The sequence below is a fragment of the Lissotriton helveticus genome, chromosome 6 (assembly GCF_964261635.1).
Source record: "Lissotriton helveticus chromosome 6, aLisHel1.1, whole genome shotgun sequence".
NCBI lineage: Eukaryota > Metazoa > Chordata > Amphibia > Caudata > Salamandridae > Lissotriton > Lissotriton helveticus.
The window spans coordinates 1,918,394,235-1,918,410,936 of record NC_136067.1 but is presented as its reverse complement, the minus strand read 5'-3'; the positions used below and the strand labels follow the sequence as shown (position 1 = coordinate 1,918,410,936).

Here is a 16,702-nt window from a genome sequence, read left to right as displayed (position 1 = left end):
ACACTCCTAAACCTAAAGCATGAGAATACTTCATGTCTACAACTCTGGTGGTCTACGAGCACCTCTAGGTTAAGTAGCAATTGCATAATGGCAATTGGGTCCATAGGTAGGCTTTTTACTTCCCATTGTATTCAAGTTTAATGTGGCACATCTATACGGCCATTTTGTAGGTCTCGCCTGAGCCAGCGCATGCGCTGCACTGGCGAGACATTTAGTGAGCGAGCTTTAAAAAGCCGACCACAGCTTTGTGTGCGGCCTAGAGCATGCGGTTATGTGCACAGTTACGCGTGACGCCATCTGGCTTTCCTCTCTGCCATATTTAAAAACGCTACTCGTGAGCATTGTAGCTTTCAACACGTACATATTTGTAGTTATTTGAAGAAATGTTCCGATTCCTCCTGCTCCATCAATCAGCACAAATATTAGTCAGGATATCGTGATGGACAGGCAGGGTCACCCAAAAAAAGACTCACTTTGTGTATTTTTCCATTGAAAAAAATAGTTGAAAACAGTAAATCCTTTGTTTTCCGTCTGTGTTTGTGTAGGAATTTGGAAACATAGATAACTTGGAGTCTATTAAGATACCACTCAAAGAAGCGTTTATCGTTTGCATAGTGATGACCGCAAGGCGCAGCTTGTTCAGAATTTCGGGGGTTTATACCTCACAATACGCTGCACTGCAACGTGTTGGGAGGAAAAAGAGCACGTCTTTTATTCAAACAGGCCTCCCTATTTTGACGCTCTGGGTTACGCTGCATGTTCGCTTGGTTTCATTTGCTTTGACTTCCCCAGGAGTCTTTTAGTGCGTGCACATGTTAGAGGCTTGTGCCCTATACAGAGATGAGGGTGCAAGAGTTTATTCGGTCTGGCTTAACACAGCAACATTAACGATTCTTTAAAATATAGACATAATGGCCTCTGGGCCCACCTAGAGGAGGAGTATTTCTTGCTCACCTCTGTTGGCTGCTTAGTGTATCGATCCACCGCCTACAGAGTGCTTTCATTGCACTGCTGCACAATAGTGTACATCTCAGACATATGCTGACTGTGCACTATTTAAATTGTTTATCTTATAGATGCATCTTATATAGAATTCACGTTTCTTTTGTTCCTTTCACTGCAGTAGGCTGTTGATTGTTTTAGTTGGGGCTTGAATACATGCAAGACTTTTCCAGGTCATGCTAGTGAAGTACTTTTGAAGCCTTGCCAAGATTAGCCATATAACCAATATCATTGTCTGTGTTTTGCATTACTTTGTTTGCTTCTCGTGGCTTCTCTAAACTATATTTTTGTTTGAATTGAAATATCTTCCTTTTTTCCCCTTGTTCATTGGTTGAAGTAAAGCGTACTTGTTTTTTGCCTGCATTCTTTAATAAGTGGCACCTGTCATAGTTTGTGTAACCCTGTCCTATTGTTTCCTCCTTTCTTACCTCCTGTTCTTTGTATCCGCCCTACAGGAAGGCACAGAAGAGCGTCCACCATGGCGAGTGATGCCATCATGCTTCTAAGGGGCCTTGCAAAGCTCAGCAAAGCAGTTGCGGAATCCCAATCTGGACAGATCAGAAATGCAGTGTTCGGGGGAGAAGCTCTTGCCATGGCACGGAACTGGCAGGTGGCCGCAGAGACCCGCTTCAGTTCGGCCATGGAAAAAATGCAGGTAAAAAAGCAGACTTGCCTCTCTTTTCCCGCCTAGGATGTACCTTCCTCTAAGGAAATCAGAGGGTGGGTTCCATCAAGGGAAATTGTGTGGGAGCCTCGCCACCGGCTACAATTGCTGAGTATTGTGTTGCACTTGACTGTTAAGTTTTTCACCACCTGCCTTCAGTTGTAAGAGATGCAAAAAAAGAATTGAGTGTTACTGCACACCTAATTTTATATAGTAAACCTCAATATTATCTGTACTCCGTGGTTAAGTGTGTGTACGCGTGCTACCGTAGTGTGGAGTGAGTAGACCCCTCTCACTCAAACTGTATGCAATGTGAAGAAGGCTCTGGACTACCAGTTGTAAGAGACCATCAAGCTTTTAAAGGTTTCCATGGGCATATATAGATTTAGGCACATGCTCGTTGTTTGTCATTATTTGGAATTGTTGCTATTGATGTAATACATAGCAGGAGAATGTTAGTTTGCAGGGAGTTGTTTGTCTGTTAGTTCTTGGAACAGAAGAGATTTCACATGCTATTCGTCCTTTATTATATTTTGTTGCTCCAGTGGCTATAATGCCCTCTCTAGTAGCTACACTATTGGGTATATCTAGCCACCAACATTGGATGTGTAACACCTTATCCGTGAATATGGTCGCCTTTTGGAGCTAGTGCAGATCTCTTTACCTTTGTAGAGGCTGGGGAACATGGCTTGGTCTTTTGCAGTGGGTAGTGCAAGTTACTGTGCTGGTAAGGTTGACCCACTAGTTCCGCGATGAACGATTTATATCTGGTGTTCAATTTTAATCCTCATACTTTAACATTGATCATTTATAGTAACGAGTAATTCTGCATAGCCTTTGATGCTAGCTTTATCATATCTACAGGGGTGTCAGTGGCATCAGATACAGGCTGGTTGTAAATATTTGTAAACGGGAGGGTTGGTTTTGAGGCGAGGAAGACGAATCCTAAGTTGCTTTGCAAGCTGTAGAACGGTCAGTACATCTTGCATACTATTTAAAATGACCAAGTTAGCAACCAAATTCTAAAATTGTGTGTGAAACTGAATTTGTCTTCTTCAGAAATGTCATCAAAGGGTAAATGAACATTTATAGTTTCACTACAACTTGGTGCTCTCCAGTCAAATCTGTGGGCCTCATAGCCCCTGTAATACGTCTGTAAAATCAGCAAGATGCATTATTCACACTCAAAAATTAGTTACTTGGACTGGCCGAAAGGTTTTTGATGAGGGGTCTATGTGTTGGCAGTTATCACCGAGGAAGCTAAAGAAGCATGGCACTACATTAGTGTGCAAACATAGCACATCTGAAAGCTTCAAGAGCTCTCTCTGGAGCTAGAAACACCAGCCAGATAGCCCAGTCCTCAGTCTGCCTCTCCTGTGTACCCTTGACTCAGTAGTGAAGTTCAGACTGTGTGCCCTGTTGCTAATATTTATATGTAGAGAAGTACAGGCTTCTTTAATACCTATTTTAAAATGATATATACATATATATGGTTTTGATAGTTTTCTGCTGGGGTTATGTTTTAAATAAAAAAGTTTTAATTGTCTTAGTATTTCATGTTTCGAATGTTAAGGAACTCTGTTGGGTTTCTTCTTGCTTGACCATCAGGGGGTGATTGCGGTTTTTCTGTTTGCATTCATTCTGATGTTCGGTTTCTTTACGCCATTAACAAACCTACTAATGATCACAAACACCTGCATTCTTCAATCAAAAACGTAAGGGTACCTGTGATTTACACCAAAGATTTGGTGAATTTGGAATCTCCCTTAGTTGAGCCACTGTGCTACGAATAGGCTGTCCCTTCCAGTACCTGGGGCTGAAGAAGTGCCTACAGAGACTTGTGGGAAAGAGACATTTTTATACTCTACTTACTCGTGCATTGTCAGTGGTACTTGGGTTTCGTCAGACATGGGCACTTCAGATCATAACCTTATGCAGCGATAGATTTGGGCTTTCTTACTTGAACACAGTGCATCTCTGATTGCTTCAAAGCATTCGTTAATTATCTGTTCGTTTGTTAAAATCTTGTCACATGGTAATATTTCAGTAAACATCACCCGGCACGCATTGATAAATGGTATTTCTGCAGTGAGGTATTGAGATCAATTAAGTTACAACTACAGTCAACAAGACCTGTAGCTGTCTATTGGTCTAGTGTGTTAGATCTATTTAGTGGCTGACACACCTCAGCACAGAGCACCCATCACAGCTCTGCTGGAAAGGGGGCTGCATGATGTGACCAGAGGGGAAATTAAGAACCGTTCCATTTCTCTGAGCTGCTGTTTCAAAGCATTCTTCTCTTCTAAAGTTATATGCAAAGATGCTAACTATTTCAACGGTTGCAGTGGGATAGGAATTACACATACAGATAAAGGGTATGGCTAAAGTATGAAGCCCGTACAGTAAGAGGGAACCTATGTTCGAATTATACACTTGGTGCTGCTCACCAAGCTAACGCTCTCCTACATATGGGTGGCATGTGATTGACCAGGCAGAGCCGTCAATCAAAGCTATATATCCGACAGATGGGAGCACACCTGTGTAGTAATATTGAAATAGTTCCCATATTAAGGGCAAAGCACAAGAAATACGATTTTGGGTGGGTGATCTTTCTCCAGACTTTTTGCTTCTTGTTTTGCTGATTCTTTTTGTTGGTGTTCGGACTCTGAGCACTTTAACATTGATAACCAGTACTAAAGTGCATGTGCTTCTCCCCTAAACATGCTGACATTGTTGTATCGCCGATTGGCATATTTGTTGTACTGGTAGGTAACTTGTAAAGTGATATACTATATGCCCAGGGCCTGTACTTCAAATGCTACTAGGGCCACTGCAGTGCCCGTGTGTACAGTGTACTTCCACTTCTACTTGGCATTTGAAACCACTTGCCAAGCCTTAAACTTCCCTGTTTATTACAACAAGGTGATCCCTAAGGTAGGCCCAAAGTAACCCTATGGGCAGTAGTACATATACTTTTATGTTTTGCATGTCCTGGTAGTGACAAATAACCTATTTCGTTTTTCACTACTGCTCTCCTAGGCTATCATTGAAAATTCCTTAATACACTTTTAAGCTGTAATTCCTGATCAGAGAGGAGTAGCTTTTTCATGTTTTATTTCTTTGAAATGGTAATGATAAATCCTCCTTACTTGTGAAATTGGCTGTAATATTACTGTTTTTGAAATGCCACTTTTAGAAAGTCAACATTTCTCTGAACCTGCTGCTCTTTGTGCCTTAACGCCTGTCTCCAATATACTTCTGTGTTGGGTGACAGCTACACCTTGTGCATTCACTCTAGACAGCCACAAACTCAGGTGTTACGTTTGGGGATCAACCACCCCATGGTGAAAGACTGTGTAGGTCTGTTCATGGGATGGACCCGGTGAATAGGCATCGGGTGGTCCCGCTGTGACGTCATGGCAAAAAGCAATAAAGATTGGCAGGACCTGACCTCGTGGTCCTTAGCCAGTGGTTAACCATAACGAGCCTGTGTTGCCATTTAATTTCAAAAGCACCTAGTGGCCTTGCACTCCTACACACTGCATCTGACTCAACAAACTGGTGACGAGTGGCTACTTGCCTTCCCATCTTCGGGCTGCTGTTCCCGGGTGCCGTGACTGCTGTTCCTGGGTGCCGTGACTGCTGTTCTCCAGCCGTGACCCTTGGAGCGTTTGCAGCTGCTCTTTTGTTGCTGCAGCCTGTTCTGTCCGCAGAGCGTCCCTTGCTGCTACGCTGCCCCTGCTGAGACCTGCTCCTTGTGTATGGCCTGTTCTGGCCGTGCAGCCTGCTCCTGCCATCACCGCGCATTGCACTCAGCTGTGCATGTTGAAGTCTCCGTGAGGGAAGGAGTGATGTGCTCTGCCTCGCTTCCCTGGCCTCGTTCCTACAACGGTTCCCACAAAGCTCTGTCTCCCCCCCCCCCCCCCCCCCCAACCCCCCGTCCCTATCCCCACTCCCAACCCCCCCATCTTCATGCACACCAGGGGCCAAGTTGCAGGTTTCAAACCCTACAATTCATGGCAGAGATTCTGGTCAGTGGTGCTTGAATATCAGCGACAGCTGTTTTCCATCAGGATCGGAGTGCCTCACTGGAGGGGTGCCTGCATACCAGCCACAGCACTGACTTTTGTCTGTATTGTTTAGGCGTGGCATGCTCTCTGACTTGCTTGCCTGCACATCATCTGGCTGCCTGGTGAGCCTTGCAACATGTACCTGTCACCTCCTGCCTGCACCTCTAGTGCCCTTACCATGTCCTCAACTCAGGAATGCCTGCCAAGCACATAGGATACTAGGCCCCATCCCTAGCTCAGATAATAGGCTGTCAAGGCTCCAGTGCTCCTGGGACATGTGCATCATGCCATAGGACTGTACCACGACGAGCTTGGCACCACCTACTATCTACTACACCTACTACATCCTACAACTGCTTCTCCCCAACTGCTGCATTGGAGGTTGAGTCGCCTTCACCCATGGTCAGTGGCTTGACCCATACCTGCTCTGGAACAGTTTGTGATGGATAGGCCCCCACCCGCTCTAGCAGCGAGCAGCGGTGGGCCAGGAAAATATTGACAGTGTCCCATGCTATTACTCTTGGGAGGGGTGGCAATCCAAAAACTGGGAAAGTCTTTTGTCGAGCCTGGCCCTCCCTTCACCAACGCTATGTTAAAATAGGCTATGACTGCTCACTCCGGTCCCCCCTCAAATCCCAACTATGAGAGGTTTTTCCTATGCCAGGCCCGTCAGCTACCTGAGGAATCCATGGACACTTTTTATGCTCGCCTTAAAGACCTGGCCGGCACCTGCCCTTTGCCAGATGCCGATGATAACTTTTGTGCACAATTCATACAAGGCTGCTCTTCTAAGTTCCAGGGATGTCCATGTCAGACGTGCTGACGATTGGTCACTCCAAAGAACTCTCTGCACATATGGAAGTAGCTCTACAACGTCAAATGAAGACTGAATGCAGATAAGAATACAGATAAAAAGAAACCCGCCCCAAATCCAACTCGACTCTCAAGATGCATTACGGCTGTGGAGGGTCATATCCCAACCAAGGACCCTGCCCTGCTCCCGGAAAACAGTGTTCGGCATGCAATGGGCCTGACCACTTTGCCAAGGTCTGCCGTTCTTCCACACCGAAAAATGGGCAGAAACCCAATACAATCAGCGCAATGCAGTCTCCCACTATACCAGACGATGAAGAGGACATGGATGATGATGACCCAGAGGGAAATGTTCATGCCATCCAAACACTCGGACCTGGTGGATATACATTCCCAAGTAAATGTAAATGTTTGTATTTTATATATACAGCATAAGTACAGCATTCTCCTGGCAGACCATCAGGTACTGGTGTTAATCAACACAGGAGCTTCAATCAATATTTTGGTGCAAGATGTCCTAAAGACACTCCCCTTTCAATCGGTCTTACGCCTCACCTCTACCCAGGTTTTCGCATATGGATCATCCTCACCACTCCCACTGGCCGGCGTCATCAGGACCGAAATCGCACACGTGTCTTACTCGACTCGTACCAAGGTGCACCTGACCAAATGTGGTTCAGGAATGCTGGTAAGCTGCCGGATGGCAGAGTGCCTTCAACTCTTTGCGTTTGCCTTCAACAAGTTTGCATCTCTGTTCGAAGGCATAGGAAGTCTCAAGGACCGGCTGATACATTTACACATTGATGACTCTATCCAACCTGTTGTGCTGAAGCATTGAAGGGTAGCTTTTCGCCTACGGCCCAAGGTAGAAGCTGAACTGTGCAAATTGGAGCAAGCAGCCATCAAGAAGGTTGATGGCCCTACGCCCTGGGTATCCCCAGTGGTGGTGGCACGAAAACCCATGCAGCCGGGGGAAGTCCGAATTTGTGTTGACATGTGCCTGCCCAATCTGGCCATCCTATGTGAAAGATATGTCACACCCACGGTCAATGACATCGTGGCTGAAGTCCGCGACTCCAGGTGGTTTTCCAAAATGGACCTCAGTGCGGGGTACCACCAGCTAATGCTTGCACCGGAATCTAGAGTGATTACTAAATCTTTCACCCATGTGGGTCTGCGGAGGTAAAAATGCCCCAGTTTCGGAGTGTATACTGTGGCAGAAGTATTTCAAGACCCAATCAGGTGGGTCTTGGCTTACCTCACAGGAGTCATAAATGTCAGTAGTGACGTTCTGGTCCATGCACCGTAACTGGAGGAATGTCTTGACAATCTAACAGACACTTTTAAAAGACTGAAGGACAACGGTCTCACCCTCCACAAAGAAAAATGTGTGTTTCTTCAAAAGGAGATAGCGTTCTTTGGGTACAGTTTCTTGGAGGAGGGGGGCCATGCCAGATCCTGCAAAAGTCCATAACATCCAGCCAGCGCCCACCACTGTCACTGGAGTGTGCAGGTTTTTAGGGATGGTTACATATTGCGGGTGTTTCATCCAGAACCAGACAGCCCTCACTGCCTCATTTCGAGAATTGACCAAAGCCAATACCACGTGAAATAGGGGAACGTCCCTAGGAGAAGGCCTTAGAGGCAACCAAAGGAGCCCTGTTTGGAGACACCGCGTTGGTTTATTTTGACCCCAGCTGGGAGTCAGAATGGTCAGTCGACGCCAGCACCACTGGCTTAGGGGCTGTATTATCACGGAGCAATCCAATGGTGAATGGGCCCCAGTGACGTACGCCCGTTGTGCCCTGACTGAGACAAAGCAGCACTATCTCATTGAACAAAAAGTCCTTTGTGGTGCATTGGGGCTGCTGGCCTTTCCACATTTACTTGCATGGCCAGCTATTCACAGTTCATATGGACCACAAGCCACTGGTCCCTCTTTTCACTGGGTCCTCATCTAAACCACCTCCAAGAATCGAGAAATGGTTTCTTCAACTTCAAGCATACTGTTTCACTGGATTATATCAGCCCGGATCACAATAGCCCTCTGATTATCCATCATGGCAAGCAAGGCCTGCCCCTGTGGAAGAGGAGTGAGATGCTGAGGAAGTGGAGGAATAAGCTTGACTGGTGGTGGAACGATCAAGGCTGCTGCCCATCTCCCTTGCGGACATTAAGGCAACTGCTACTGATGAATGCCTTCAACTGGCCATCTCTGCAGTAACTTCTGGAAATTGCTACATCCTAATTCACAAAGCCTCCCATCATACTGAGGATGTGATACTGACCCTGACATCCCCTCTCGATGTTGGTCTGGAGATAGCTGTCTCTCCAGAAGGGTGTTTAATGAGCGGTCCCCGATTGGTAATCCCGAGAACCATGCAGCCACAGGTGGTTGACCTCAATCACACAGCTCACCAGGGGATCGTCGGAACTAAATCAAGATTGTGATGCAAAGTATGGTTCCCAAATTTGGATGAGTTTGTGGAACGTATTGTCTGACAAGGCCTGCTGTGTCAAGCTGCTTGACCTGCGGCGTCATTGGTGCCCATTATCATGGAGACCATCACCCCTATCCCGTGGCACAGAGCCAGTGCTGATTTCGGAAGTCTACGCAATGGCAGACACGTACTGGTCGTCCTAGATGATTTTTCAAAGTATCCTGAAGTTGAGGTCATAGTCAATGACAGCCAGCTAAACCATTCCCTGCTTGGAAAAAGTCATGGCCACCCATGGGTTGTTGAGTGAGATCCCGAAAGACAATCGGCCCCCGTTCTCCAGTCAGGAGTTCACTGAGCACTTATGATCCTGTGGCATGCGTCACAGGCGAATCACGCCACATTGGCCTCAAGCTAACGGAGAAGCCGAAAGATTTATGCAGACTTTATATAAGACTTTCATAATTGCCCTGGCGAATGGACAGAATATAAAGTGTGCTTTTCTGAGGGCATACCGGCTTGCACCACATGCCATAACCATGGTGAACCCCAGTTCTCTCTGCATGAATTGATAACATTATTTTTATTGTAAAAATAATCAAGGCACAAGACAATCAGACAGTAAGTACAAGCAATATATCCAGACATTAGTAGGCTCTTGGCAATCGGCATATTGATATCGTATAGCTTATTCCAGTTGTTAAAATCACAATTCCCCGTCACTTCAATCTTCAGAATCCTCTCTACCCGTACCCGTGGAGGTTCACAGATGTATCCCCAAAATGTATTCAATGCCCCCCAGATCCTGCCCCACTCTTGAGGACACCCCCGGTTAATACACACTGTCTTCTCAGTTACCATAGCAGTATCCAAATCCCCGCACCATGCTGTGATGGCGGTTCTTCCGCTCCCCATTTTTGTGCAATATTGCGCTTCACTAACATTATACCTAGTGTGACCCACACCTGTGCCTGGTGAGTGAGATCATTCGGCTCCCACACATTCAGTAAACATCTCCTGGGCTCTGGTGTTAACGTCACCTCAACCGCTTGTGATATGGTCCTCATGACTTTCATCCAGTATTCCATGATCTTTGGATATTGCCACACAGTGTGGTAGAAAGTGCCCTACTCCCCACAGCGTCGCAGGCAGTATGGGTGCGATATCTTCCCTATTTTATGAAGGGTGTGCCTAGTATAGTATATTCTGTGTATAATTTTGAGCTGTACAAGCTTGAGTCTCAAGGGTATTCCCACTTCCCGCGGGGTCTCTGCATGAATTTGCCTGTAAAAGATACTATTCCCCATGTGGAAGAATGTTGTACAGTGCTTAGCTCTCTTTTTAGGCTGGCACTCTAGATCGTTGTGGGGTTCCTGGTTCTGGAGTTCTCATGTGCCGTGTTGGCAGTTGGAGCTCTGGTCAGATGGGGGATGGTCTTACTTGCTCTGTGCTGCATTAAAGCTGATTTCTACAAGTACTTACCTGTTGGATCTCGTTTGTACTTAATACATTTGGCGACGAGGATGGGTCTACAAGTACTTACCTGTTGGATCTCGTTTGTACTTACTACAAAGAACCCTCCGCCTTAAAAAACCAAGTGGATGACGCGCTGTGTTGGCACCAGGCCCAGATTGACCACATCTCATGAAAAAGACGTGCTAAGAGAGAAGTCATTCATGTTAGCGACATGGTGCTAGTTAAGAACTAACATCCCCCAGAGCAAATTCCTACTGCCTTTTGAGGTTGACCCGATCACGAGAAAGGTCCTTCTTCAAGCTGTACCAACGACCAGCAGCCAGGGAAGCTGATCAACCACCAACACCCAGTCAAGGTATGTTAGTACCTGAGGAGTATTACCCATTGACCAGATGTAAGGAGCCAAGTCTTCTCGCCCCTGCTGCTACCCTCTCCAGCGGACGATGAACCTCCATTGCCAGTAACCCAGTTCAAGTCCAGCGATGGGGCGAGGGAGGACAGTTCAAGTCTGCACTATGATTCTGAGGTCTGTAACCCACAAAGGTTTGGAGCCGGGGTTGAGACTCCCAGGCAGCAAGGGACTAAGAGATGCCACCTCAGGCCTCATCCAATGAAGTCCTCCTGTTTGACAGATTTTGTTGTAAACTCATGTAATGTGTTTATACTTATATTCCAGCAAATGTCTCATCACTTGCTCTCTTTCTTGTTTTTCACTCCCTTCGCCTAGTTGATTTTGAAATGCCAGCCACCATTTTTCTCATTGTGCATCCTTCAAGTGTTATTCAACTATTTGTTTGGTGTTTTGATGTCTGGGTAAAGGAGGGATGTTAAGATTGGGGCTCGACCACCCCATTGTGAAAGACTGTGTAGGGGTGTTCACAAGATGGACCTCGTGAATAGGCATCGGGTGGTCCTGACCGTGACGTCATGGCAAAAAGAAATAAAGATGGCCAGGACCTGACTTCGTGCTCCATAGCCAGTCGTTAACCATACTGAGCATGTGTCGCTATTTAATTTAAAAAGCAGTTAACGGCCTTGCACCCCTACCCACGGCAGCCAACCTCAGCAACAGAAAGGTGAGGCTCATCTGCATTCTGAGCAGCACTCCTCTGCATTCTGATGGGTCTTCCTGGACAGAGAAGAATGGGAAGGGCTGTCTCTTACACTTCAATAAGTAGTGTACCGTCCACACACAGCACTAATTTGATCCCCATAGATAGCCTGGCAGACAGGACTGGGTTGAAAGGGATCCTTGTGCACATCAGAGGAACCTTTGGGTATAAGTACCAGATCCCTTACCCCCTAAAATCAGACACTTCTGGATGGTATGGAACTGCACCTCTGTCAGAAGGACTGCTGTGCTGCTTGTTGCCCTTCTGCCTGCTGCTCCCTGACTCTGCTGAATGAGAGATGGACTCTGCCTTCTCTCCAAATGATCTACAAGGGCTTACCTCTTGTTTTCTTAAGTATCAGGGACACAAAAAACGTCCTGCTGGTGCCGCTGGACTCTGCCTTATGGGAGTCCTGTCCTTCCCTGAGGTGCCCTCCAAGGTCTGGGCCTCAGAAGTGGGTTCTGCAGCTATTTTGCTACAAAACCAATGCCTCGCCACCTATGCGTTGATTGGAACCGACACATTGCCCTTTGAAGCCGAGGCTGTTTGTCAACGATTCTACAACCTGCGTGGCCCAATGATGCTCTACGTGGCTTGATGACGACTCATTGCCTTCACCCTAGCGAAGCTCGATGACGCAGTAACCCTAATTCTTGGAAAAGATAGACACTTCGTGCCGTCAGCGTCGACTCTTTGCTCCATCCAAGGTACTTTCTCAGCTGGCCCTGTGTGGACCCTGTAGCCGGCCTGCCCTCCATTGCGGTCGGTCTGAACTTTGGATTTGCATCGGTCCCTCGTGATCTCAAGTAACCTTTTGACCACTAGTGACTTCTAAGCAGTGTTTTTGCATTTAATCTCTAAAAAATCATATCTCATCATCTTCTGATTGGATTTTTGTCATTTTGGTCTTGTTTTAATCAGATAAATATTCTCTAATCTTCTAAACCTACGTATGGTGTATTCATTGTGTTGCTGTGTGTTTGTGTGTGTGTGTGTTGCACAAATACTTTACAAATTGCTTGTTTAGATAAACCTTACTGATCTGTGCCAAGCTACCAGAGGATGAGCACATGTTATCTTTAAGTGTGTATCTAGGTTACCCTGACTATAGTGGTAGATCCTGCTTGGCCTGTGTGCATACCTCAGCCAACAGGGAATCCCATTTCTTACAGTGGGCTTATTCATTCTTAGTCCCTATATGTCAACATAAAGAGTGGCGTATCATTTGCAACAAAAACAGTCAACACGTGTTTCATATACAAAGACTTTCTCGAGGTTATAAATTGTCAATAATATCAAGTGTTACATATTCCTTTGTTGACCGGAATTACAAGCCGAAGTACTTCCTTATCTATAAATGAGCAGAAATCGAAGTGGGCATGGGAATGGGGAATGACTTTCCCAAGCTTTAGTAGTTTGCTTTCTACAGTTCCCTTACTTTTTATTTACAAGAAACACAACTGATGGGAACATGTGACTTGTTAAAATGGGAGAAGGGATTCTTCTATGAAGTGAGTGAAGGGAGACTCAGCTAAAAAAGAAGCAAGCCTTCTTTCAGGTACCAGGCACCCTGAAGAGAAGTGCAAATATATGCAATTTGTTAATCAGCAAACCTAAAGACTATTCACAGAGAGAATAGGGTTTAATTGATATAATGTTCCTTTTTAATGGAAACCAATAAACAGGGATTGCACTAGGTACAATGAGCATATCACTTAAAACATAACTACTAAAACCACTGTAATCCTTTAAACAAAATCCTTTTCCGACAGCATATTTACATTGTGTGCAACCTATTTGATATTTCTTTATATATATATATATATATATATATATATACTTTTTTGAACTAATTCTTTTAAAAAGTATTTTTGTCACAGGCTAGGACCACTTAGCACTATAAATACACTTAACTATTTCCCCAGTACACCAATCTGAATTCAAGTCTTTGACCCTTTGATTACACCCGCAGCCACGTTAAATGATTGTATTAACCAACCAAGCTGGCCTACCAGAAAAAAAGCAATTCCCAGGGATAAATTTAAGTTTTATTTATATTTCATCAAAGGTGTGTGCATTTTATTTTATAGGCATTCACCAATAGGGGAAAGGCCAACAAAAAAGTTACAGAATGTTTTGCTGTTCATAGCCATCTTGACCCCTTCCCTCACTGACCACGGCCCATTGTTCCCAGTATCACAGTTGCCATACTTTTCTTTATGTATTTCGACCACTGTAATTGAGACTAGGATATCAAGGGTAAGAGAGTGTAGGGGTAAGTATCAGTGTCCTGCTCAATGGAATAATATAGGATGAATTGACTACACCAAATCATTTAGTGAAATCCATGAAAAGTTCTGCAGGTAGTCTATTCTGCTGAGTCACTGTTGCCTATTACAGTTACAGAATTATTCATTCTATGCAAACATGTTAGTGACGTGAATTTTCTAGGTTTATGGCTAATGTATTGTAGCCAAAACTTAAAGGGACGTGTGCCATTGACGACTTTGGTTTCGGAACCTAGCAAAAGCATCTGAAAAATGGCTGCCACAGGATGGAAATGGTTTTTATTTTCTGTAAAATACATTTGCAAGATGCTTCATTCTGTACGCATGCATGTTCGATCCGCACACCATATAAACATCAAACCTATTGATTTTGCCAGTGCTTGCTTTTTAATTATTTTTGTTTTGTACGGCAGCAGATAATGATTTTGATCTGCGCTGAACAGCACTGAGTGAAGCTGAAACAGGATAAACAGGAAAGCCTGGTATTCCACTTTACACCTCTTTTTATTGCCATATTTTGATCTGTTCAGAAGATGTAATTTTCCCCTCCTCCCACAATGTTTAGAGTTACCAGCAGCTTATGAAACCATTGAAATGTTCTTGTTCACTTCATTAAAGCAGCGCTCTAGGCATGTGTGAGATGTAGTTTGTTTATTGTCTTCTCTTAGTTCAGCGTCCCATCCCACTGCCTGCGAGAACACTGGGCCTCTGTTGCAGCCTCCTCCCTGTGAGCTGTATTGTCTTTTGACTTGGCTTTCTTTTTTCTAACTCTGCTCTGCTGCTGGCCACCCTACTCTGCCACATTCCCCTTCTCCCTTTTTTTAAGCCGCTGTTTTCAAGGAAGAGCCATTGTTGTTGTTTTCTCTTTCAACAGTTGTTGCTTTTAACAAGCATTGGCAACGCCAATAGGTTTCTCCTATCCAAGAGCTGTTAGCTCTGGCAATGTTTTAGCCATGGTGCACACCAGTGTGGCTGCTGTTCAGCATGGCTAGAAGTTAGTGGGGTGGCGTGGGATAGAATGGCAGGGTGTCGCGTAGTGTGGGGTAGAGTGGCATAGTGTGGAGTATGCATGGTGTGGTAGCGCATTGCCATTACAGACAACACACTTTAAATTTAAAGGACCACTGCATTTGCACAGGCATACAGTTTTACCGCATACTTACGATGAGTGGAAATGTCATAACTCGGTGTATTGAAGTTTTGATCGTATTCAGATATGTTTCCCACCACACATCAGTGTAACAAAAAAAACTTAAATTGTGCTTCCTAAATTCTGATCTAGTTTGAAATATCAGCACAGTTCATTTTTAGGTTTCGCCTGTCGAAAGCTGCGCAGAGCGAAATCTTATGTCTTACACTGTGTGGCTTTGTTCCGCCTCTCTGTTCCATTGGCTAGCTCCATAAATGGAGGCTAGCCATTGGAAGAGAGAACTGTCCGTCATTTCCCGAGGCGATTGGTGGGCGTTTCGCTGATTTTTTTCCCTTGCCGCCCCTTTGAAAACGTCATGCGGCGGTGGGCGGTTGGTAATTTTTTTATTTTTTTTTCTCGGCAATGCGGCCGCCATTTTATCGTGGAGCTGGGGCGGGCGGGTCGATCTCCATGGAAGTGGTCATTGTGTTTCCCCGATCTGTGCGCACTGCGAGCATGAGTAGCATGGGACGCTGGGGCCCATCCTCGTAGCATCCTCTAACCACATCCCTTGCTTTCCCGACAGTCCTCCTGGTCCAGCTCCGCCAGCCGGACGACGTCACGAAAACCACGCCGGTGGCGGCTGCTGCGGGTAATTCCTCTTGGAGCCTCTCCCAGGGAGGCCGGCTCGCTCTTAATATTGCCTTCGCCTCTTTCAATTGCTGTGTGCTCTTCTCCCATTTTGAGCCCTGGAGCGGAGGGAAATACACGTGTAATTTACACTCTCCGCCGCCCCTCTGAACACCCCATTGTGGGTTTTTCAGGTGAGTCGAAAGTGGGTCCGTTCTCGAAGTGCGTCTTCTAATGAACCCCTCTCGCCAATTGGAAATACACGTGTAATTTACACTTTCCGTCGCCCCTCTGAACACCCCATTGTATGTTTTTCAGGTGAGTCGGAAGTGTGGGTCCGTTCTCGAAGTGCGTCTTCTAATGAACCCCTCTCGCCAATTGGAAATACACGTGTAATTTACACTCTCCGCCGCCCCTCTGAACACCCCATTGTGTGTTTTTCAGGTGATGCGGAAGTGTGGGTCCGTTCTCGAAGTGGGCAAGGCTGGAATTTTCTGTAAGGAACATTAATACTCATAAGAACCCCAAACAGTTATATATGGCCAATGCACCCTGTGAGCACCTTATAGAACAAAGGTGCACGGAACGAACAGCCATCCTGTGATACTTGCTTCCAGGCTTGTGCGTGGGTTTATGCGCTAGTTGTCAATTGTTTTGTGTTTACCTGTGTGTCTGTATTTTTCAGTGTGTCGTATGTGTTTTTGTTTTTAAGTGGTCGCGCGTCTTGGTGTGTAACAATCTGTGAGCATGTTTTTTATGCGGGTGTGTTTTGTGTCTGTGTTTATCTGTGTGCTGTATGCACGTGATATATTTGTATGTCTGTGCGTCGTTGTGTGTTGTGTGTGGGAGGGGCCTACTTTGTATGATCTTTTTTCTGTGTGTGTGCGTGTTGGTGCGTGTGATTATCAGTTCGTGTTATTGTGTTTAATTTTAAGTGACTATCTTCGGTTTGTGTTTGCGCGTGCCTGTGTGCTTCCGCTTATGTGTGTGCCTGTGTGTAGTTGTGTATATGAGCTTGCACGTTTATCTAAGTGTATGTATGTCTTTGTGTCTGTATGTCTTTGTGTGTCGTATCCTTGC

The 16,702-nt window shown here is 45.5% G+C and overlaps 1 protein-coding gene across 2 annotated transcripts in view; it reads left to right on the top strand.

Annotated features, from left to right (window-relative positions):
* COQ8A (coenzyme Q8A) overlaps nucleotides 1–16,702 on the top strand; it is a 366,784-nt gene that overhangs the window by 83,717 nt on the left and 266,365 nt on the right. For both annotated transcript variants that reach the window (XM_078649870.1, XM_078649871.1), the window contains exon 2: nucleotides 1,458–1,657. In XM_078649870.1, coding sequence (XP_078505996.1) covers nucleotides 1,481–1,657 — 177 coding nt within the window. In that variant the 5' untranslated portion in view covers nucleotides 1,458–1,480. The remainder of the gene's footprint in view (nucleotides 1–1,457; nucleotides 1,658–16,702) is intronic.